Source organism: Salmo salar, chromosome 04 (assembly GCF_965601325.2).
Source record: "Salmo salar chromosome 04, fSalSal1, whole genome shotgun sequence".
Lineage (NCBI taxonomy): Eukaryota > Metazoa > Chordata > Actinopteri > Salmoniformes > Salmonidae > Salmo > Salmo salar.
Window position 1 is genome coordinate 26,393,017 of NC_138294.1, and position 25,372 is coordinate 26,418,388.

The window sequence follows — 25,372 nt, forward strand, 5'->3', positions numbered from 1 at the left end:
TTATTTTAAATTTCACCTTTATTTAACCAGGTAGGCCAGTTGAGAACAAGTTCTCATTTACAACTGCGACCTGGCCAAGATAAAGCAAAGCAGTGTGACAAAACAACAACACAGAGTTACACATGGGATAAACATACGTACAGTCAATAACACAATACAAAAATCTATGTACAGTGTGTGCAAATGTAGTAAGATTAGAGAGGTAAGGCAATAAATAGGCCATAGAGGTGAAATAATTACAATTTAGCATTAACACTGGAGTGATAGATGTGCAGATGATGATGTGCAAGTAGGGATACTGGGGTGCAAAAGAGCAAAAATAAATAAATAACAATATGGGGATGAGGTAGTTGGGTGTGCTATTTACAGATGGGCTGTGTACAGGTACAGTGATCGGTAAGCTGCTCTGACAGCTGATGCTTAAAGTTAGAGAGGGAGATATAAGTCTCCAGCTTCAATGATTTTTGCAATTCATTCTAGTCATTGACAGCAGAAAACTGGAAGGAAAGGCGGCCAAAGGAGGTGTTGGCTTTGGGGATGACCAGTGAAATTTACCTGATGGAGCGTGTGCTATGGGTGGGTGTTGCTATGGTGACCAGTGAGCTGATATAAGGCAGGGCTTTACCTAGCAAAGACTTATAGATGACCTGGAGCCAGTGGGTTTGGCAACGAATATGTAGCGAGGGCCAGCCAACGAGAGCATACAGGTCGCAGTGGTGGGTAGTAGATGGGGCTTTGGTGACAAAACGGATGGCACTGTGATAGACTACATCCAATCTGCTGAGTAGAGTGTTGGAGGCTATTTTGTAAATGACATCGCCGAAGTCAAGGATCTGTAGGATAGTCAGTTTTACGAGGGTATGTTTGGCAGCATATGTGAAGGAGGAAGGAAGGAAATAGGAAGACAATTCTAGATTTGATTTTGGATTGGAGATGCTTAATGTGAGTCTGGAAGGAGTTTATATGGTCTAGCCAGACACCTAGGTATTTATAGTTGTCCACATATTCTAAGTCAGAACCGTCCAGAGTAGTGATGCTAGTCGGGCAGGCGGGTGCTGTAGCAATCGGTTGAAGAGCATGCATTTAGTTTTACTAGCAGTTAAAAGCAGTTGGAGGCCACGGAAGGAGTGTTGTATTGCATTGAAGCTTGTTTGGAGGTTTGTTAACACAGTGTCCAAAGAAGGGCCAGATGCATACAGAATGGTGTCGTCTGCGTAGAGGTGGATCAGAGAATCACCATCAGCAAGAATGACATCATTGATATATACAGAGAAAAGAGTCGGCCCGAGAACTGAACCCTGTGGCACCCCCATAGAGACTGCCAGAGGTCCGGACAACAGGCCCTCCGATTTGACACACTGAACTCTATCTGAGAAGTAGTTAGTGAACCAGGCGAGGCAGTCATTTGAGAAACCAAGGCTATTGAGTCTGCCGATAAGAATGCGGTGATTGACAGAGTCGAAAGCCTTGGCCAGGTTGATGAAGACGGCTGCACAGTACTATCTTTTATTGATGGCGGTTATGATATCGTTTAGGACCTTGAGCGTGGCTGAGGTGCACCCATGACCAGCTCGGAAACCAGATTGCATAGCGGAGAAAGTACGGTGGGATTCGAAATGGTCGGTGATCTGTTTGTTAACTTGGCTTTCGAAGACTTTGGAAAGGCAGGGCAAGATAGATATAGGTCTATAACAGTTTGGGTCTAGAGTGTCTCCCCCTTTGAAGAGGGGGATGACTGCGGCAGCTTTCCAATCTTTGCGGATCTCAGACGATACGAAAGAGAGGTTGAACAGGCTAGTAATAGGGGTTGCAACAATTTCGGCGGATAATTTTAGAAAGAGAGGGTGGAGGTGCTCTTATTCTCCATGGACTTTACAGTGTCCCAAAACTTTTTGGAAATAGTGCTACAGGATGCATATTTCTGTTTGAAAAAGCTAGCCTTAGCTCTCCTAACGGACTGTGTATATTGGTTCCTGACTTCGTTGAAATGTTGCATATTGCGGGGGCTATTCGATGCTAATGCAGTATGCCACAGGATGTTTTTGTGCTGGTCAAGGGCAGTCAAGTCTGGGGTGAACCAAGGGCTATATCTGTTCTTAGTTCTACATTTTTTGAATGGGGCATGCTTATTTAAGATGGTGAGGAAAGCACTTTTAAAGAGCAACCAGGCATCCTCTACTGACGGGATGAGGTCAATATCCTTCCCGGATACCCGGGCCAGATTGATTAGAAAGGCCTGCTCACTGAAGTGTTTTAGGGAGCATTTGACAGTGATCAGGGGTGGTCATTTGACCGCGGACCCATTACAGATGCAGGCAATGAGGCAGTGATTGCTGAGATCCTGATTGAAGACAGCAGAGGTGTATTTAGAGGGCAAGTTGGTCAGGATGATATCTATGATATCCTACCTCTCCGTTGTGTGTGTTTTTGTTTGTTTTTTGACTTTCCAATGCCTTGTACTGTCTTTCCTTTAGAAATCCTCCAAATCAATTCCTTTTTTCTGTTGGTTTTATCCTCTATTTCTCCTCCTTCTTCTCGTTGTCCTGATGCCCTAGTCCCTCAATCCTGCCCTTGTTGCTTCTTGCCAGATGATCAAGATGACTTAGTAGACTAGCTAGCCTTTAGAGCCAGGTTGATCAATCTCTCTCCAAATCTCCAAATCAAACAATGTTCTCAAAGGAAAAACATCTACTAATATCTCCAGGTGTGGAGAAAACAGCACTGCATTGAAACAAAACACAAAATAATTGAACAAAAATAATAAAATTTTATGAGGAGCTCTCCCTAACTGCTGCTGCTCAGTTAGATGGTGATGTCACTATACTCTTTACATGGGCCGTATGCATTTTCTGCTGGTGTATCCTGAGGCAGCTCCTCTCTGAGAACCTCTTCCCGCACTGCGTACAGGCAAACGGACTCTCTCCTGTGTGGACCTTCTGGTGCATCTTCAGCCGGTGCTGGTGGGAGAACCTCTTCTCACACTGGGGGCAGCTGTACAATTTCTCCCCTGTGTGGACCCTTTGGTGCCTCTTCAGGTTGAATGAGTGTGAAAAACTGGCCCGGAACAGGTGGCAGTCAAATGGTTTCTCCCCAGTGTGCATCCTCTGGTGCCTCTTCAGACTGGATGAGTGTGAAAAACTGGCTGGCAAAGGTGGCAGCTGAATGGTTTCTCACCCGTGTGCATCCTCTGGTGGATCTCCACCTGTGTGGGGAAACTGAAGGCTTTCCCACAAAATAAACATGGGAAGCGCTTCTCTTTGCCACTGGATCTACTAATAGCGTTACTACTACTACTGTCATTTGTCATCGGGCTTGTGTATCCATTTAGTGTTGAGGCACTGGCATTGTCTGAGGTCTGGTTTAACAGTAGGAGAGTGTGAGGGAGTGTCTGTGTTGTCACAGGGTCCATGTTCCAGTTGATAGATCCTATAGAAGGCAGGCTGAAGGCAGCACCTGTTAGGGGGTTAACCTGAGGCGCCATCAGTCTCTCTGAATCACAACTATAGTAGCAGGATGGAGCATCACTAACCGAGTCTGTGTCTGTTCTCTCCTGCTGCATACGGACACCTCCCCATCCCCGCAGACCAAATCTACACCTCGCCCTCGTCTCAGCCAGTCTGTTGTCATGGAGACTAAGTTTGGATGTTGTTTTGTTTTTGACAGTCTGTTTCTGGTTGTTGTTAACAGTGTTGTTCCCCAGCCCAGAGATGAGGACGCTGTCCCATCCACTGACCTCTGCTTGGCCATTGGCTGCACACTTCTGGGTCTGGGAATCCAAGATGGCCACCCAGTCTCCTCTGTTATCCTCCAGCCAACCACCTGCAGGAAGAGGTTAGAAAGTAGACATTCGTTTTTTTAAGTGAATCACCTGGTCAAGTTAATTTATTATGTGTGCCTTTGTATTTAAACATAAGTTGTAGTGATTTCATTTTATGAATGAAGAAAAAAACAATTGCCAGTTGTATCACTATTCCCATTGAAGATCTATTACTGTATGTAGGCAATATGCATTGCCTTATTTTCAGATAGTGAGATGATTTCGGGATGAGGGATGAGCGTTGCGTAGAAGTGAAGCCACCTGTCGGAAGACAATGGGCTATATGTATTTGTCCTTTACCTTGCTCCCCCATCTTTAGTCCACTCAGCAGATTAATGTTCTCTGGTCCGTCTCCATGGTCTTTACTGTGACTAGCAGCAGATCAGGCTTCCCATCCTCCATGTCTACTGACTGTAAAAGATACAGAGTGAGAGGATGTTGGATCAAGAAATCACCCTGCTATGGAGCATCTTCTGGTTGGACAATGAAGGATTGCTATGAGTACTATGCAAACATGTTAGTTGCTTTGATTACTTGACAGTCTTTAGTGGTTTGATCATTCAAAGGCATGGTCCCACACTTGATAACCCAATACATTTGTTGAAATTGGCCTATATGGTTAGGGCCAAACTGAAACGTTTCTAAAAGAAGAACTATACAAAGCATATGCATTACCATGGTAGCAACTGAAAGAGAACACTTCTGAGATTATATGAAAATTATAAAACCAAACGTAAGTACATAACTGTTCACCTGACACAAGATTGAATCCAAACATGACACTGTTGATTTTATGTTCATTTTACATTTACTGTACTTTTCACAGCATTTGTCAATAACGAAATCTGAAAATACTCTGGATACATTCAGTACCATAATAAGAATATTCATTGAAATTTTGGAGTAGGTGCAAGATAAGAAAAAACTATTAAACTAGGGTTTGAGTGAGAGATCTAACTGGTGTCTCCAAGTGGACACACACCTCTCCAAACTGTGCACAGTTCCTAAGTAAATTTCAATGTATTTTTATTACTCAAGGAAAAAGCCTTCAACTACCCTACATGGTCAAAAGTATGTGGACAACCTTTCAAATTAGTCGACTCGGCTATTTCAGCCACACCCGTTGCTGACAGGTGTATAAAATCGAGCACACCGACATGCAATCTCCATAGACGAACATTGGCAGTAGAATGGCCTTACTGAAGAGCTCAGTGACTTTCAACGTGGCACCATCATAGGATGCCACCTTTACAACATGCAAGTTTGTAAAATTTCTGCCCTGCTAGAGCTTCCCCGGTCAACTGTAAGTGCGGTTTGTTTTATTTATTAAAACAAATTTGAGGGGGTAGATCAGCTTTAATATTGCAGATAGATTCTAGCATCCATCAATGTAATTGTCTGCATCATTTCCAATCGCCCATATATAGCTGTTTAAATATATATACACTACCGGTCAAAGGTTTTAGATCACCTGCTCATTCAAGGGTTTTTCTTTATTTGTAATATTTTCTACATTGTAGAATAGTAGTGAAGACATCTAAACTACAAAATAACACATATGGAATCATATAGTAACCAAAGAAGTGCTTCAAAAAAAATCAAAATATATTTAAAATTTGAGATTTTTCCAATAGCCACCCTTTGCCTTGATGACAGCTTTGCACACTCTTGGCATTCTCTCAAACAGCTTCATGAGGTAGTCACCTGGAAGCATTTCAATTAACAGGTGTGCCTTGTTACAACTTAATAAATTATTATTTCTTAATGTGTTTGAGCCAATCAGTTCTGTTGTGACAAGGTAGGGGTGGTATTCAGAAATTAGACCTATTTGGTAAATGACCGAGTTCAAATTATGGCAAGAACAGCTCAAATAAGCAAAGAGAAACAACAGTCCATCATTACTTTAAGACATGACGGTCAGTCAATATGGAACATTTCAGGAACTTCAAAAGTTTCTTCAAGTGCAGTCGCAAAAACCATCAAGCGCTATGATGAAACTGGCTCTCACGAGGACCTCTACAAGAAAGGAAGACCCAAAGTTACCTCTGCTGCAGAGGATAAGTTCATTAGAGTTACCAGCCTCAGAAATTGCAGCCAAATAAATGTTTCACAGAGTTCAAGTAACAGACACATCTCAACATCAACTGTTCAGCGGAGACTGCATGAATCAGGCCTTCATGGTCAAATTGCTGCAAAGAAACCACTACTAAAGAACACCAATAACAAGAAGAGACTCGCTTGGGCCAAGAAACAAGAGCAATGGACATTAGACTGGTGGAAATCTGTCCTTTGGTCTGATGAGTCCAAATTTGGGATTTTTGGTTCCAACCGCCGTGCCTTTGTGAGATGCAGAGTAGGTGAACGGATGTTCTCCGCATGTGTGGTTCTCACTGTGAAGAATGGAGGAGGAGGTGTGTTGGTGCTTTGCTGGTGACACCGTCTGATTTATTTCGAATTCAAGGCACACTTAACCAGCATGGCTACCACAGCATTCTGCAGAGATATGCCATCACATCTGGTTTGCGCTTAGTGGGACTATCATTTGTTTTTCAACAGGACAATGACCCAACACACCTCCAAGCTATGTAAGGGCTATTTGACTAAGAAGGAGAGTGATGGAGTGCTGCATCAGATGACCTGGCCTCCACAATCATCCGACCTCAACCGAATTGAGATGGTTAGGGATGTGTTGGACCGCAGAGTGAAGGAAAAGCAGCCAACAAGTGCTCAGCATATGTGGGAACTCCTCCAAGACTGTTGAAAAATAATTCCAGGTGAAGCTGGTTGAGAGAATGCCAAGAGTGTGCAAAGCTGTCATCAAGGCAAAGGGGGGCTACTTTGAAGAATCTAAAATATCAAATATTTTTGGGTCACTACATTATTCCATATGTGTTAATTCATAGTGTTGATGTCTTTACTCTTATTAGAATATAGCAAAAATAAAGAAAGACCCTTGAATTAGTAGGTGTGTCCAAACAGTTGAAGTCAGAAGTTTACATACACCTTAGCCAAATACATTTAAACTCAGTTCTTCAAAAATACCTTGTCTTAGGCCAGTTAGGAACACCACTTTATTTTAAGAATGTGAAATGTCAGAATAATAGTAGAGAGAATGATTTATTTCAGCTTTTAATTATTTCATCACATTCCCAGTGGCTCAGAAGTATACATACACTCATTCAGTATTTTGTCGCATTCCTTTAAATTGGGTCAAACATTTCGGGCAGCCTTCCACAAGCTTCCCACGATAAGTTGGGTGAATTTTGACCCATTCCTCCTGACAGAGCTGGTGTAACCGAGTCAGGTTGGTAGGCCTCCTTACTCACACACGCTTTTTCAGTTCTGCCCACACATTTTCTATAGGATTGAGGTCAGGGCTTTGTGATGGTCACTCCAATACCTTGACTTTCTTGTCCTTAAGACATTTTGCCAAAACTTTGGAAGTATGCTTGGGGTCATTGTCCATTTGGAAGACCCATTTGCAACCAAGCTTTAACTTCCTGACTGATGTCTTAAGATGTTGCTTCAATATATCCACGTATTTTTCCTGCCTCATGATGCCATCTATTTTGTGAAGTGCACCAGTCCCTCCAACAGCAAAGCATCCCCACAACATGATGCTGCAACCCCCGTGCTTCACGGTTGGGATGGTGTTCTTCGGCTTGCAAGCCTCCCCCTTTTTCCTCCAAATATAACGATGGTCATTATGGCCAAACAGTTCTATTTTTGTTTCATCAAACCAGAGGATATTTCTCCAAAAAGTACGATCTTTGTCCCCATGTGCAGTTGCAAACCGTAGTCTGGCTTTTTTATGGAGGTTTTGGGGCAGTGGCTTCTTCCTTGCTGAGCGGCCTTTCTGGTTATGACAATATAGGACTCGTTTTACTGTGGATATAGATACTTTTGTACCTGTTTCCTCCAGCATCTTCACAAGGTCCTTTGCTGTTGTTCCGGGAATGATTTGCACTTTTCGCACCAAAGTACGTTCATCTCTAGGATACAGAACGCATCTCCTTCCTGAGTGGTATGACGGCTGCGTGGTTTGTAAACAATTTTTGGAAAAATTACTTGTTTCATGCACAAAGTAGATGTCCTGACCGACTTGCCAAAACTATAGTTTGTTAACAAGAAATTTGTGGAGTGCTTGAAATACGAGTTTTAATCACTCCAACTTAAGTGTATGCAATCTTCCGACTTCAACTGTACATACAGTGCATTCGGAAAGTATTCAGAACCCTTGACTTTTTCCACATTTTGTTACGTTACAGCCTTATTCTAAAATGTATGAAATTATTTTATAGCCTCATCAATCTACACACAATACCTCATAATGACAAAGCGAAAACAGGTTTCAGACATATTGCAATGAGACTCGAAATTGAGCTCAGGTGCATCCTATTTCCAATGATCATCCTTGAGATGTTTCTACAACTTGATTGGAGTGCACTTGTGGTAAATTCAATTGATTGGACATGATTTGGAAAGGCACACACCTGTCTATATAAGGTCCCACAGTTGACAGTGTATGGCAGAGCAAAAACCAAATCATGAGGTCGAAGGAATTGTCCGTAGAGCTCCGAGACAGGATTGTGTTGAGGCCAGACCTGGGGAAGGGTACCAAGAAATGTCTGTAGCATTGAAGGTCCCCAAAAACACAGTGGCCTCCATCATTCTTTTTTAATTTTGATTTTTTTACCCCTTTTTTTCTCCCCAGTTTTCGTGGTATCCAATTGGTAGTTACAGTCTTGTCTCATTGCTGCAACTCCCGTATGGACTCGGGAGAGGCGAAGGCCGAGAGCCGGGCATCCTCCAAAACACGACCCAGCCAAGCCGCACTGCTTCTTGACACAATGCCCACTTAACCCAGAAGCCAGCCTCACCAATGTGTCAGAGGAAACACTGTACACCTGGCGACTGTGTCACTGTGCCCAGCACGCCACAGAAGTCGCTAGTGCACAATGGGACAAGGACATCCCTGCCGGCCAAACCCTCCCCTATCCCAGATGACGCTGGGCCAATTGTGCGCTGCTCCATGGGTCTCCCGGTCGCGGCCGGCTGCGAGAGAGCCTGGACACGAACCCAGAATCTCTAGTGGCACAGCGTGCACTGCGATGCAGTGCCTTAGACCACTGCGCACTCGGGAGGCCCGGCCTCCATCATTCTTAAATGGAAGAAGTTTGGAACCACCAAGAATCGTCCTAAAGCTGGCCGCCCAGCCAAACTGAGCAATCAGGGGAGAAGGGCCTTGGTCAGGGAGGTGACCAAGAACCCAACGGTCATTCTGACAGAGCTCCAGAGAACCTCTGTAGAGATGGGAGAACCTTCCAGAAGAACAACCATCTCTGAGGCACTCCACCAATCAGGCCTTTATGGTAGAGTGGCCAGACTGAAGCCACTCCTCAGTAAAAGGCACATGACAGCCCGCTTAGAGTTTGCCAAAAGGCACATTAAGGACTCAGACCATGAGAAACAAGATTCTCTGGTCTGAAGAAACCAAGATTGAACTCTTTGGCCTGAACGCCAAGTGCCACGTCTGGGGGACAGAGCAAAGTACAGAGAGATCCTTGATGAAAACCTGCTCCAGAGCGCACAGGACCTCAGACTGGGGTGAAGGTTCACCTTCCAACAGGACAACAAATCAAATCAAATTTTATTTGTCACAAATGCGCCGAATACAACAGGTGTAGACCTTACAGTGAAATGCTTACTGACAAGCCCTTAACCAACAAGGCTTTAAGTAAAAAAATAGATAAGTAAAAAATGTAAAATAGAATTAACAAATAATTAAACAGCAGCAGTAAAATAACAATAGCGAGTTTGTATACAGGGGGAACTGGTACAGAGTCAATGTGTGGAGGCACCGGGTTAGTCAAGGTAATTGAGGTAATATGTACATGTAGATAGAGTTAAAGTGCTTATTCATATATAATAAACAGAGAGTAGCAGCAGCGTAAAAGAGGGGTGCGGGTAGCTCTTTGATTAGCTGTTCAGGAGCCTTTTGGACTTTTGGACCTAGACTTGGTGCTCCGGTACTGCTTGCCGTGCGTAAGCAGAGAGAACAGTCTATGACTAGGGTGGCTGGAGTCTTTGACAATTTTTAGGGCCTTCCTCTGACACTACCTGGTACAGAGGTCCTGGATGGTAGGAAACTTGGCCCCAGTGATGTACTGGGCTGTACGCACTACCCTCTGTAGTGCCTTGCGGTCGGAGGCCGAGTAGTTGCCATACCAGGCAGTGAAGCAACCAGTCAGGATGCTCTCAATGGTGCAGCTGTAGAACCTTTTGAGGATCTCAGGACCCATGCCAAATCTTTTCAGTCTCCTGAGGGGGAATAGGCTTTGTCGTGCCTTCTTCACGACTGTGTTAGTGTGTTTGGACCATGATAGTTTGTTGGTGATGTGGACACCAAGGAACTTGAAGCTCTCAACCTGCTCCACTGCTGCCCCATCGATGAGAATGGGGGCGTGCTCTGTCCTCCTTTTCCTGTAGTCCACAATAATCTCCTTTGTCTTGATCACGTTCAGGGAGAGGATGTTGTCCTGGCACCACACTGCCAGGTCGCTGACCTCCTCGCTATATGCTGTCTCATCGTTGAGCAACCCTAAGCACACAGCCAAGACAACGCAAGAGTGGCTTCGGGACAAGTCTCTGAATGACCTTGAGTGGCCCAGCCAGAGCCTGGACTTGAACCCGATCGAACATCTCTGGAGAGACTTGAAAATATCTGTGCAGCAACGATCCCCATCCAACCTGACAGAGCTTGAGAGGATCTGCAGAGAAGAATGGGATTAACTCCTCAAATACAGGTGTGCCAAGCTTGTAGCATCATACCCAAAAAGACTTGAGGTTGTAATCACTGCCAAAGGTGCTTCAACAAAGTACTGAGTAAAGGGTCTGAATACTTATGTAAATGTAATATTTCAGTTTTGTATTTGTAATACATTTACAAAAATGTCTAAAAACCTGTTTTTGCTTCGACGTTATGGGGTATTTTGTTAGATTGATGAGGGGAAAAAATAAACGGAATCAATTTTAGAATAAGGTTGTAACGTAAGAAAATGTGGAAAGAGTCAAGGGGTCTGAATACTTTCCGAATGCACTGTACATGCATACACAGAAATATATACACACACATACAGTCGAAGTCGGAAGCTTACATACACTTAGGTTGGAGTCATTAAAACTCGTTTTTCAACCATTCCTCAAATTTGTTGTTAACAAACTATAGTTTTGGCAAGTTGGTTAGGACATCTACTTTGTGCATGACACAAGTAATTTTTCCATCAATTGTTTACAGACAGATTATTTCACTGTATCACAATTCTAGTGGGTCAGAAGTTTACATACACTAAGTTGACTGTGCCTTTAAATAGCTTCAAAAATTCCAGAAAATGATGTCATGGCTTTAGACGCTTCTGATAGGCTAATTGACATCATTTGAGTCAACTGGAGGTGTACCTGTGGATGTATTTCAATGCCTACCTTCAAACTCAGTGCCTCTTTACTTGACATCATCGGAAAATCAAAAGAAATCAGCCAAGACCTCAGAAAAATAATTGTAGACCTCCACAAGTCTGGTTCATCCTTGGGAGCAATTTCAAAATGCCTGAAGGTACCACGTTCATCTGTACAAACAATAGTACGCAAGTATAAACACCATGGGACCACGCAGTCGTCATACCGCTCAGGAAGGAGACGCGTTCTGTCTCCTAGAGATGAACGTACTTTGTTGCGAAAAGTGCAAATCAATCCCAGAACAACAGCAAAGGACCTTGTGATGATGCTGGAGGAAACAGGTACAAAAGTATCTATATCCACAGTAAAACGAGTCCTATATCGACATAACCTGAAAGGCCGCTCAGCAAGGAAGAAGCCACTTCTCCAAAACCGCCATAAAAATGCCAGACTACGGTTTTCGACTGCACATGGGGACAAAGATCGTACTTTTTGGAGAAATGTCCTCTTTTCTGATGAAACAAAAATAGAACTGTTGGCCATAATGACCATCATTATGTTTGGAGGAAAAAGGAGGAGGCTTGCAAGCCGAAGAACACCATCCCAACCGTGAAGCACGGGGGTTGCAGGATCATGTTGTGGGGGTGCTTTGCTGCAGGAGGGACTGGTGCACTTCACAAAATAGATGGCATCATGAGGCAGGAAAATTATGTGGATATATTGAAGCAACATCTCAAGACATCAGTCAGGAAGTTAAAGCTTGGTTGCAAATGGGTCTTCCAAATGGACAATGACCCCAAGCATACTTCCAAAGTTGTGGCAAAATGGCTTAAGGACAACAAAGTCAAGGTATTGGAGTGGCCATCACAAAGCCCTGACCTAAATCCTACAGAAAATTTGTGGGCAGAACTGAAAAAGTGTGTGCAAGCAAGGAGGCCTAGAAACCTGACTCAGTTACACAAGCTCTGTCAGGAGGAATGGACCAAAATTCACCCAACTTATTGTGGGAAGCTTGTGGAAGGCTACCCAAAACATTTGACCCAAGTTAAACAATTTAAAGGCAATGCTACCCAATACTAATTAAGTGTATGTAAACTTCTGACACATTAGGAATGTGATGAATGTAATAAAAGCTGAAATAAATAATTCTCTCTACTATTATTCTGACATTTCACATTCTTAAAATAAAGTGGTGATCCTAACTGACGTAAGACAGGGAATGTTTACTAGGATTAAACTTCAGGAATTGTGAAAAACTGAGTTTAAATGTATTTGGCTAAGGTGTATGTAAACTTCGGACTTCAACTGCACATATAAAATACATATATATTTTACTTTATTATATTCCACTAACCCTAACACCCCCTCCCCTAATTGGCGTAAACTATTGAATAACAAAAGTTTGGCTTCTACTTCCAGTTTATACATACAAAAACTGCAAGAGATACTGTTGCATGTAGGTCTATATTATTTATGGATTGTTCATTTAGAATTATCAAAACAATCTTTTAACCACTCCAAAGACTCCAAAGCAATTGGATGTGGCACAGGAACCACTGAAATGCTGCTTTTTTTCTATTATCAAGACACCTGCTGGTAACTTTTAGCTTGTTAGGACACCTCATGATGTCTCCTAAATACTGTATCTGTCAACTAGGTATGGCTCTTATCACTAAAGAGGCTTCCCACATAGCTTTTATTTTTACCCATCAGAGTAGGAGTAAAAATGTATCTACTCTCAGCACTAATGACAAATGTTCTACTCTGAGACGCTTTGTGGATACAGGAACTGATGTATACAAAATTGTCTCAATGAAAGTCTTGGAATGAAAAGTCCCATTTTTGTGTTTATTGAACATAAACAAGTTTTAAATACACCATAAGAAAACCACACATACACACGTGTCAACAAATAAATCGTCATGAACTTGATTAAGTGCATTCCTTTCTCATTAAACCTTTACACTCGTGGACATTGGCCTATATGGAAAGGGCCATATTGAAATGTTTCCTACAGAAGAAATATAAAAAGTATATGCATTACCATGGTAACAGTTCAAAAAGGACACTTCATTTACTTAACTCGGCAAGTCAATTATTATTTTACTTATTTACAATGATGGCCAAGGAACAGTGGCTTAACTGCCTTGCTCAGGGGCAGAACGACAGATTTTTAATTTGTCAGCTTGGGGATTCGAATTAGCAACCTTTCGGTTAATGGCCCAACGCTCTAACCACTAGGCTACCTGGCGCCCCACTTGTCTGATCATTTCCCCATAATCTCCAAAGGTGAGGACACAACAGTTCATCTGAATCCAAACATAACGCTTGATTTTATGTGCATTTTACTTTTACTGGATTTTGCCGCATTTGTTGATAACGATATCTCAAAATACTCTGGATGCATTCAGTAACATGAAAATAATTTTCTTGGAAAATGTGGGGTAGTTGCAAGTTAAGACAACAAAAATGACAAGGGTTTAAGTGAGAGGTCTAAACTGCCACACACCTCTCCAAACTGTGCAGTTCCCACATCATTTCAATGGACTTTTATGATTCAAGGAAAGAACCTTCAAATATAAGCTGCTTTTTGAGCTCTCCTAGCTTCAAAGTTGAGGAACTGAAGCAAGCACACTTTATTTTTATTTTACACAGCCCTGTATTCCCACCGTAACACAATTACTATTGCTGTTTAAGCAATGCAAAATGTTCCATTATAAATCTCAGTCTGGGTCAGGTGGGCATCATTGTAAAGCTTATTCTATTTCCAACATGACTAACTAATTTCGAAAATATGATCTTAGTGTATTCTTCTTTTTTTGGGTAGGCACAAAACTACCTCCATACTTCCATTCATTGTTTTAAATCGGCACCGGTTACCTGTGACACTTATGGGGGTCGTAGAGCAAAAACTGAGAACATCGTGTTTGAGAGAGCCCCATCTTGCCATAGAGTGGTAATATTAGTTTTGTACGCCAAACCGTTCGGACGCTACAGACGTTTTTGTGAGACATCCGATTTTCGGGCTGTCTCATAGCCTGACAAACACCACTGTAGCTCGGCCACCTTCCGCCGCAGATGCCGAAGACCGCCATACAGTGACAAGGATGTCATGCGTCACACCCATGGTTGTCCTGAACAGAATGAGCATGTTTGTCATATTGTGAAGAAAATTAGAAGCGGAACACGCACCTGAATGCGACTCCATTCTATGCGCACCAAAATGCGATCTGTTTGTCTAAAATGCCTTGTCAAAGCCTAACACTAAGACCGTATTTTAGAACATAGCAAGTCATGTTGAAAATATAATACGCTTTCAAATGATGCCCACCTGACCCAGATTGAGATTTATAATGGAACGTTTTTGAATTGCTTAAATGCCTTATATGTCACATTGTCTCGATGCAATATTCTACCCATAAATATTCAACACTGAAATCTGTTACTCTCGCTATTCCAAATGCAACTGTGGATCTTTTCTGCTGACTACAATTAAAATGAATTGTTGTCTTTAATGTAGGATTTGATCTAAAAGTCAGAAGCTATCGAGTGGACTGATTACTTTTATGTTAAAGAGTGGAATGGTTTTTCAGCTGGTGTATCCTAAGGTAGCTCCTCTCTGAGAACCTCTTCCTGCAGTGCGTAGGAGGCCTCTATCCCGTGTGGACCTTCAGGTGCATCTTCAGCTGGTTCTGGCGGGAGAACTTCCTTTCACACTGGGGGCAGCTGAAGGGTTTCTCCCCTGTGTGGACCCTCTGGTGCCTCTTCATGTGACCAGCCTGGGTGAAGCACATGTGACACTGGGTACAGCTGAAGGGTTTCACCCCTGTGTGGACCCTCTGGTGCCTATTCAGGTTGGAGGAGTGGGAGAAACTAGCCTGGCAAAGGTGGCAGCTGAATGGTTTCTCCCCCGTGTGCATCCTCTGGTGGATCTCCACCTGTTTAGGGAAACTGAAGGCTTTCCCACAGAACGAACATGGGAAGCGCTTCTCTTTGCCACCGGATCTGCTTACAGCATTACTACTACTACTGTCATTTGTCAATGGTCTTGTGTAGCCATTTAGTGTTGAGGCACTGGCATTGTCAGAGGTCTGGTTTAACATTAGGAGAGTGTGAGGAGGACGGCCAGGAAGTGTCTGTGTTGTCACAGGGTCCATGTTCCAGTTGATAGATCCTATAGAAGGCAGGCTGAAGGCAGCACCTGTTGTTGGGTTAAACTGAGGCGCCATCAGTCTCTCTGAATCACAACTATAGGAGCAGGACGGAGCATCGCTAGCCGAGTCTATGACTGTTCTCTCCTGCCGCATATGGACACCTCCCCGTCCCCGCAGACCAAATCTACGCCTCGCCCTGGTCTCAGCCAGTCTGTTGTCATGGAGATTACGTTCGGTTGTTGTTTTGTGTTCGACTGTCTGTTTCTGGTTGTGATTAACAGTGTTGTTCCCCATCCCAGAGTTGAGGACGCTGTCCCATCCACTGACCTCCACTATGTTGCCTCTGGTCCTGGCCTGCTCAGTGATGTCGTCCCCTGGGCCTTTGGTTGCACTCATCTGGGTCTGGGAATCCAAGATGGCCACCCAATCTCCTCTTTTAGCCCCCAGCCAACCACCTGCAGGAAGAGGTTACAAAATAGACTTTACAAAAATGGCAGAGAAAACTCCACATATGGAGTTTTGTTTGTCAATCACCTGGTCAAGTTCACACATTATAATGTCTTTAACACAATAGCCAGGCGCATCACTATTCCCATTGAAGATCTATTACTGTATGTAGGCTATATGTATATCTCCCTTACTTTGCTCCCCCATCTTTAGTCCACACAGCAGGTCAATGCTCTCTGGTCCGTCTTCTATTGTCTCCTCTTTGACCAGCAGCAGATCAGGCTTCCCATCCTCCATGTCTACTGACTGTAAGAGATACAGAGTGAGAGGATGTTGAATCAAGACATCTGATATGAGCACCCTGCTATGGAGCATCATCTGATTGGGCAATGATGGATTGCTATGAATACTATGCAAACATGTTAGTTGATTTGATTACTTAACACTCTAATGGTTTGATAATTGAAAGGCATGGTCCCACACTTAAGACAGAATTTATCAAGACCAGGGGCAGTATCCACAAAGAGTCTCAGAGTAGAAGTGCAGATCGAGGACAAGGTCCCCACCTGTCTACATCAGTGGAGGCTAATTTGAGGAGGAAGGGGAGGACCATCCTGCTCAGTGAATTTCATAAAAATAAAAATGGTAAAACATTTAAAAAGTTATCCTTTTTAGATAAAATAATACTAAATATATTCACGTCACCAAATAATTCATTAAAACACACTGTTTTGCAATGAAGGTCGACAGTAGCCTCAACAGCACTCTGTAGGGCAGCTCCCCACCTACATACTCTCATTCATTATGATCTATGATCAGCTCTGAGACACTTTGTGGATACGGGCCCTGACCTAATACCATTCAGACAGTAGTTCACAGTGGGCTCACCTCAGTGAGACTGTGTGTGGTCCTGTGCTGCTCAGCTGGTTCCTCTGTGGGTTCAGGAGGAGGTGGAGTCTGGTTGTCCTCCATGACCATGTTCCCCTCAGGGTTCCCCAGACCCTCCTCACTCCCCTCCTCCTGGAAGAGACAGGTGATGCAGATTACACAGACATACACTCCCTCAAGTACGTACACACAGATAATAAACACACTTTCAACATGGAGTGTTTACCCATCCCCACTATGTTTGAGTCCTATACTGTAGTTACAGAATGACTTCATTGTTGTTAAACCCATCATGGTGGATAAAAACAAATCAGTTGTGGGTAAAAACAAGTCAGCTATGATAAGTCAAAAGTCATCATCAGACAAACCTGACTAAACTGTGAGGTGTACAGTAGGTGTTAGTGTGTGGGTATGTGTAGGTATATATTGGTTATAAAGCACTGTTGTGTGTATGCAGAATAGGATGACATCAGATGTGATGTGTACAAAAGAGTCTCAATGAAAGTCTTAGAATGAAAAGTCCCATTTTGTGTTTATTAAACATAAACAAGTTTTAAATACACCATATGAAAACCACACATACACGTCTCAACAAATCATCTGCATGAACTTGATAATGTGTATTAATTTTCTCATTAAAAGTGCCCAGGGAATTTTCTTTTGTAGTTGAATGGAAGTAATGAAGTAGGCATGTGTGAATATCATATATCCTACAACAGTGCTTCCCAACTCCAGTCCTCATGTCCCCCAACAGAACACATTTTTATTGTAGCACTGGACAAGCACACCTTTAATGTTTTTATTTAACCTTTATTTAACCTTTATTTAACTAGGCAAGTCAGTTAAGAACACATTTTTATTTACAATGACTGCCTAGGAACAGTGGGTTAACTGCCTTGTTCAGGGGCAGAACAACAGATTTGTACCTTGTCAGCTCGGGGATTCAATCTTGCAACCTTTCGGTTACTAGTCCAACCCTCTAACCACTAGGCTACCCGATTCAACTTGTCAACTAATCATCAAGCCCTCTGAGTTGAATGAGGTGTGTTTGTTCTGGCCTACAACGAAAATGTGTACTGTTGGCTGACTTGAGGACTGGAGTTGGTAAAAACTTGCTTACACAGTACAAACACTACGTAACAGACTGTTTAGGCTTATACTGTATATGCCTTATACAGTGCCTTTAGAAAGGATTCATACCCCTTGACTTATTCCACATTTTGTTGTGTTACAGCCTGAATTCAAAATAGCTTTGTTTCCTCACCCATCTACACACAATACTCCATAATGACAAAGTGAAAATATGTTTTCAGAAATTTTTGCAAATGAATTGAAAATGAAATACAGAAATATGTAGTTTACATAAGTACCACACTACTGAGTCAATACATGTTAGAATCACATTCGGCAGCGATTACAGCTGTGAGTCTTTCTGGGTAAATCTTGAATAGCTTTGCACACCTGGATTGTACAATATTTGCACATTATTCTTAAAAATATATATTTAATAAATTACTCAAGCTCTGTCAAGTTGGTTGTTGATCATTTCTAGAAAGCCATTTTCAAGTCTTGCCATAGAATTTTCAAGACAATTTAAGTCAAAACTGTAACTATGCCATCTTGGTAAGCAACCAGTGTATATTTGGCCTTGTGTTTGAGGTTATTGTCCTGCTGAAAGGTGAATGTCTCCCAGTGTCTGTTGGAAAACAGACAGACGCAGGTTTTCATCTAGGATTTTGCCTGTGCTTAGCTCTATTATTTTTATGATAAAAAAATAATAATTCTAGTCCTTGCTGATGACAAGCATACCCATAACATGATGCAGCCACCACCATGCTTGAAAATATGAAGAGTGGCACGTGTTGTGTTGGATTTGCCCCAAACATAACACTTTATTCAGGACATGAAGTTAATTTCTTTGCCACATTTTTTTCAGTTTTACTTGTGCCATATTGCAAACAGGATGCATGTTTTGGAATATTCTTATTCTGTACAGGCGTCCTTCTTTTCACTATGTTAATTAGATTAGTATTGTGGAGTAACTACAATGTTGTTGATCCATCCTCGGTTTTGTCCTATCACAGCCATTGAACTCTGTAACACTTTTAAAGTCACAATTGGCCTCATGGTGAAATCCCTGAGCAGTTTCCTTCCTCTCCAGCAATTGAGTTAGAAAGGACACCTGTATCTTTGTAGTGACTGGGTGTATTGATGCACCATCCAATGTGTAATTAATAACTTCACCATGCTCAAAGGGATATTTCAATGTACAGTATTTTTATAATTTTAGGTGTTCTTCTTTGTGCGACATTGCAAAACCTCCCTGGTCTTTGTGGTTGAATCTGTGTTTTCACTGCTCAACTGAGGGACCTTACAATTATCTGTATGTGTGGGGTACAGAGATGAGGTAGTCATTCAGAAATCATGTTAAACACTATTATTGCAGACAGAGTAAGTCCATGCAACTTATTATGTGACTTGTTAAGCAAATGTTTACTCCTGAACTTGTTTAGGCTTGCCATAACAAAAGGGGTTGATTACTTATTGATATTTCAGCATAGAATTTTTGATTCATTTGTAAACATTTTTTAAATCATAATTCCACTTTCACATTATGGGTTATTGTGTGTAGGCCAGTGACACAAAATGTGGAAAAAGTCAAGGGGTGTGAATACTTTCTGAAGTTACTGTATTTCCCACAATGCCTGGGCCTTGCACTTCAACGCTCTTAGTTGTAGAAATTGACCCACTACTGCTGTTTACTTTTTGCATCTACATCATCTCGCTGAGTGTTCCTTTAATGCAGGGTCTGATCTAAACGTCAGAAGCTATCAAGTGGTATGGCTACTTTCTATGTTAAAGAGTGGAATGGTTTTTTTGCAGGTGTATCCTGAGGTATCTCCTCTCTGAGAACTTCTTCCCGCAGTGATTACAGGCGAATGGCCTCTCTCCCGTGTGGACCCTTTGGTGCCTCTTCAGGTCACCAGCCTGAGCGAAGCACATGTGACACTGGGTACAGCTGAAGGGTTTCACCCCTGTGTGGACCCTCTGGTGCCTCTTCAGGGTTCCAGCCTGGGCAAAGCGCATATGACACTGGGTACAGCTGTAGGGTTTCTCCCCAGTGTGGACCCTCTGGTGGATCTCCACATTCTGGGGGCAACTGAAGCCTTTTTTACAGAACATGCAGAGGAACCGTTTCTCTTTAATATTGCCTGATGTGACTCCTCCTCCCTGAGCCTGGGCTCTAGCCCTGTCGTTTGAGTTCAATACCTGATCAAAAAGGATGCGGCTTTGTGAATCGGAAGGCCCTAATGACGTGGACACTGGGTCACGATCCCTGAAAGCGTGTAAAGAGGAGTGGGTCGCAACATTTAGATTTGTCTCCAAGTTTTCACTGTAGTCTAAGAAGTCACTGGTGTTGCCCTGCAAGTGTCCTTCTTCTAAGTGAGTCTTGTCGGCATTCCATGTCAGAGGAGTGTCGTCCTCCACTTTCACAGTCACCTCATCTACAACCAGACACTGCCCTTTCTTATCTAGGCATTCTTCAGAGTATACACTACTACTGTACCGGTTCCAGTCCCCTCTAAACAGATCAGTGTGTGTCTCTAAACCCAAGGATATGTTGCCAGGTTCCGTCTCTGTAGTGTAAGAACAAGACGGATCATCACCTCCAGTGTCTAACATGTCACCATCACCACGGGAATGAACAGTCCTCTGGCTCTGATGAAATACCGGTAAATACTCTGAGCCAGGAGCAGGAGGACAGCCCAGTCTCCCCAGCACCATTCTCTCTGGGTCTGATCCTGTGTGTAAAAGCCTGTGTGTCACAGTTAAAGTCTCTGTGTCGGTCTCTGACTTGAGGACGTCGTTTGGCGTTCCACTGACCTCCGTGATGCTGCGTCGGGTCTTGGGCTGGGGCGTGGCGGCAAGGTCCTCCGTGGATTCAGGGGGCGCTCCAATCTGGATGTCTCTGCTGTGCTGTGGGTCCTCCTCTCCTTCAGACCTCTCCTGCTTGACCCCAGGACCTGCAGCCTCTGCATCTGCAGCCTGACACAAGAAGAGAGGTTGTTACCAGTAACTAGTTGATTTGGATAACAATGTCGTAGGGAAGTCTCACAAGCTCCTCTATGGCAGATACATAAGGATGTACATGTAAGACAGTGAATAGCTGAGGGGAGCCTTTCTGAAAAACGGGCCACATTTGATTTACAAAGTAACATATTTTTTATGCAACACTATTACACTAACCTCTATCATGATAACGTGCTGGGTTGAGGTTCCACTCCCCTCATCAACAGTGATTGGTTGGTCATCTCTCCACGTATTGTGTCCCCCTGGCTTCGAAAAGGTCCTGTGGCCTCCAGTGAGATGTCCTTCACCTAAAAAAAATATTGGGAGAAAAGAGGTGGTTAGATTAGCTACTGTCAATGCTCAATGGTATTTTGTAAAATAAAATAATTAAATGTTTTTGAACGTTTTATCCCATACACACACACACACACAAACACTTATTTTAGAATATAGCTTTATTATTCCCCGCAAACCCTACCACCCCTCCCCCAATTGGAGTAAACTAATAAACAATAACACTTAGGCTTCTACCTTCAGTTTATACATACTATACACATTTTACAGACAATCTATTTTACAATAGTTATATTCTGTTTGTTTTTAGTCCTGGCCTTCCTCTATTTCTGATGTCCATCCAGTTTGCAGGGTAGCCTAGTGGTTAGAGCATTGGACTAGTAACCGAAAGGTTGCAAGATCGAATCCCCGAGCTGACAAGGTAAAAATCTGTCGTTCTGCCCGTGAACAAGGCAGTTGACCCACTGTTCCTAGGCCATCATTGAAAAGAAGAATTTGTTCTTAACTGACTTGCCTGGTTAAATAAAAGGTAAAATTAAAGAAATTTGTAACTGTGCTATTTGACAAAATTTCTGAACCTATATACATTTTACAGACCCCATATGTTTTACATTTGTTATCTTGTTGTTATTAGTCCCACCCTTCAGCTCCATTCAACCCCTCCCATCTATCTCTTAACACCATCCATTTTGTATTTGTCATATATTTTTCAACTGTGCTGCGATGCTTCACAAAAGTACTGAACCTTTCTATTCTCATAGCTTCTACAGATTGTAAATTAAAGAAACATTTTTGCTAAAATAATTATTGATCCATTGACTATGACTTTTCAAATCACCCAGTATTGCTATCTGCAGCGTTAGTTCTAGGTAAATGTTGCAATTCTTCCGCCATTCCTGGACCTGTGACCTGCAACCAATAGAATGTTGCAAGAATTTTAGGGATTCTAATTGTGGTTTTAAAAGAAAACATGAATCATCAGTGTACAACGACACCTTTGTTTTTAAGCCATGGATTTCTAATCCCTTAATATTATTGTTGGATCAAATTTTTTCAGCTAACATTTCGATGGCAATAATAAATAGATATGCCGATAGTGGACAACCTTGTTTTACTCCTCGACAGTTTAAAACTTTGATGTAGCCATTATTTACTATTTTACACCTAGGGTTACTATACATAACTTTAACTCATTTTTTTTAAGAGGTTCTCCAAAATTGAAATATTCTAGGCATTTATATATAAACTCCAGTCGTACTTTATCAAAAGCCTTTTCAAAGTCAGCTTTGAAAACCAGGCTTGGTTTCTCCGATATTTCATAGTATTCTATTGTTTCCAGTACTGGTCTTATATTATCGCCAATGTATTGTCCATGTAAAAAACCTGTCTGATTAGGATGAATAATATCTAACAATACCTTTTTAATTATATGCGCCAAGCATTTAGCTAGAATTTTTTAATCACAACACTGAAGTGTAAGAGGCCTCCATTTTTTAAGGACTGGATCTTTATATATACACACCACTTGGATCCTGTTTCAGTAATAATGAAATCAGACCTTCTTTTTGCGTTTCTGATAATCTACCATTTATACAGGAGTGGTTAAACATGCTAATAAAGGTCCTCTGAGTATAAAAAAAGTTTGGTATACCTCCACTGGTATGCCATCCAGCCCTGGAGTTTTCCCAGACTTAAAGGCTTTAATTGCATCAAGAAGTTCCTCCTCTGTAATTTGGCCTTCACACGAGTCTTTCTGTACAGATATTAATTTTACATTATTAATAGGAAACTAATCCATACAATTAGCTTCGGTTAGTGGAGATGGAGGAGACTGAAACGAAAACATATGCGTAAAAGTATTGACTTCCTCTATCAAAATATTGTTTCGGTGAATCATGAGTGACTCCATCATTTGTAATAAGTTTCAATAAATAAAAAAATTGGTAGCATTTCTATGTTGAAGATTGAAAAATAATTTGGAGCATTTTTCCCCCATATTCCATCCAGTTTGCTTTATTTTTATAAAATATTACACTGGATCTTTCTTAAGTTCCTTCATTTCTTTTCCAGTTTTTGCTATCTATCTGTACTGTTAGTCCTTCCATTTCCTTCGTTAATATGGACTCTTTTGACCTTTTGTTTTATAGATGAGTACTAAATTGCATGGCGTTTAAAGGCCAATATATTTTGTACAATATTGCCACTGTCTAGAATTGGCAAGGATCTAAGGTAACACTTCTCATAAACTCTTGATATAATATTTATTGATTGATGTATTATGTTCCATGCATCACATTGTTTTCATTGAGTAAATACTAAGAAATACAGTAAATCAAGAATATGGTTAGAACATGATATTGTGTCTTTGCGCAATATAGCTAAGTAATCAGGGGAATTATTGCATACTATCCAAAAATTGTCCCAACCCCAATTCTGGTTAACCATATATGTGGTTAACACATCTAAAATCATGAGCAGAGGAGAACAGGGCAACAGGCCCCACAGCCTCTGCCTTCTAGTCCAGGCGATGTGCAAGTTTTAGGCGACAACTTAACTTTTTCATAAAAGCATGAAACTTGGTACACTTGTACAATTTGGTTCCTTTACATTTTCTGATATGGAGGCATTGCAAAAACACCTCTTGGTGGCCGCGGCAGCCATTTTCCATTCCGCCATAACCAAATAATGTATTTTGCGTCATATCTTCTGAATCAAATATGATAACACAGAAAAGGTGATGTCTACCCCTATGTTTTGATGCTCAATGATTACAATGATGCCATGCAGATCATCAAAAATGCCCCCTGGCTGCCGTGGAGGCCATTTTGCTATTATGCCATTACTGGACAATGTATTTTCCATCATATCGTCTGAACCAAACATGATAACAGAGGAAAGGTCTACCCTGCATAGTTAGTTAGCATAGTTAGGTCTACCCTGTCACGACGTGCCCTTTTTGGGTGAGGACCATAGCCCTCTCGCTCTCTCCCCCACAACAGGTTTGATGGTCATAAATACCTAAAATTCTTTACCCCACTCAGCCAAAATGAAGGTTGAGAATCCCTTTGTTACCACAGAGAAAGACTGCAGTACGGTAATGTCAAAAGGTTGAATAATTGAACAGTATTTCTTTATTCCAAGCAGTTGGAGTGGTCCGTGGACACTTAAGGAACAGTCATGTCGAGTTTGTTTCATTTGGTGACCTCATGAAGGACAGGAGACACACATGACTGTTTATTTGTTTATATACACTTCTCAATTATGGGGTTTGCATCTGAATGTTGTATAAAATAAATGATTGAGTATAGGAATACTTTTGAAAAGATGAAATGTGATGTTAGCTTTCTAAATGAGTATGGGTTTTCATATAAAGTTTTAACGAGTCAGTGACCACACCCCGTGAGCACAGACATTTACATCGGCATCATGGAACGCCCCCTTTTCTACTGCAGTATAAAAGCCACTTCCAAAAAACTTTACATTAGTCAAGATAACGCCAGGACGGGGTCGCCACGTTGAAAAGGCTACTACTCTCTAGAGACCAAAACATGCTGGTGTGAAGTGGTTTAAACTACAACTCCACAAAAAGGACAAGACCAGAGAACGTGGAGATCATCCCCACGCTGAAATTGCAAAAATATACAAACTAAAGACCAATTATTCAGGCTGCAGGTGTTTAAACACTTTAGTCTGGTAAACGCATCCAATCTAAGAACATCTCCGAATGGTACTCTGACGTATCCATTATAACAACCTACAACCACGAAAGACCTTGGGACTTCTGGGGAACGCAACCAGAGACTCTCCGATGAACTATTATCCAGCAGATGGACCGGCGATCACAGAGAGGGACAACAAAGGCATACACTTGTAAATATGTAAATTGCGATTTATTTTCTAATGAGCGGCTGTTCATATTCAAAGTTTTAGCATTTACATGAGTGTAGTTATGAACTGTATTACAGTGGGTCCATTGAGTTTCCTACTCTTGAGCTTTCTCCACCCCTTTGCTTTGTCTACCAAGCCATCATATCGGTTTTGTCCACTAAGGACTTTTCCTTGTGTTATGTTAGTAACCAATGTATGAGCTATTTTGTGTTTACGTAATTCTGTGATTGATAGTAAATAAATAATTAAGCCAATTTGTATATCGCTGATTCATGATTTGATGCTAGAGTTCGTGCAGATTTCCAAGGGTTTGCGACATTCAGAAATGAGACTGATGAGGTAACAATACATTAATAGA

General features: G+C 41.9%; 1 protein-coding gene and 1 pseudogene across 2 annotated transcripts in view; both read right to left on the reverse strand.

The window, feature by feature from the left end:
* LOC106602623 (uncharacterized) lies at window positions 1-15,774 on the reverse strand (annotated as a pseudogene). The gene is made up of 3 exons (XR_014392112.1): window positions 15,754-15,774; window positions 4,118-4,228; window positions 1-3,819 (listed from the first exon to the last, which is right to left on the reverse strand). The product of XR_014392112.1 is annotated as an uncharacterized LOC106602623 (transcript).
* The window catches only part of LOC123742524 (uncharacterized), a 23,599-nt gene continuing 11,312 nt past the window's right edge, over window positions 13,086-25,372 (reverse strand). The window contains exons 2-6 of the mRNA XM_082974208.1: window positions 21,010-21,140; window positions 20,647-20,808; window positions 16,762-16,893; window positions 16,068-16,179; window positions 13,086-15,881 (exon numbers count right to left, since the gene is read on the reverse strand). Of these exons, the coding sequence (XP_082830334.1) occupies window positions 14,926-15,881; window positions 16,068-16,179; window positions 16,762-16,893; window positions 20,647-20,808; window positions 21,010-21,140 (1,493 nt within the window). The 3' untranslated portion in view covers window positions 13,086-14,925. The remainder of the gene's footprint in view (window positions 15,882-16,067; window positions 16,180-16,761; window positions 16,894-20,646; window positions 20,809-21,009; window positions 21,141-25,372) is intronic.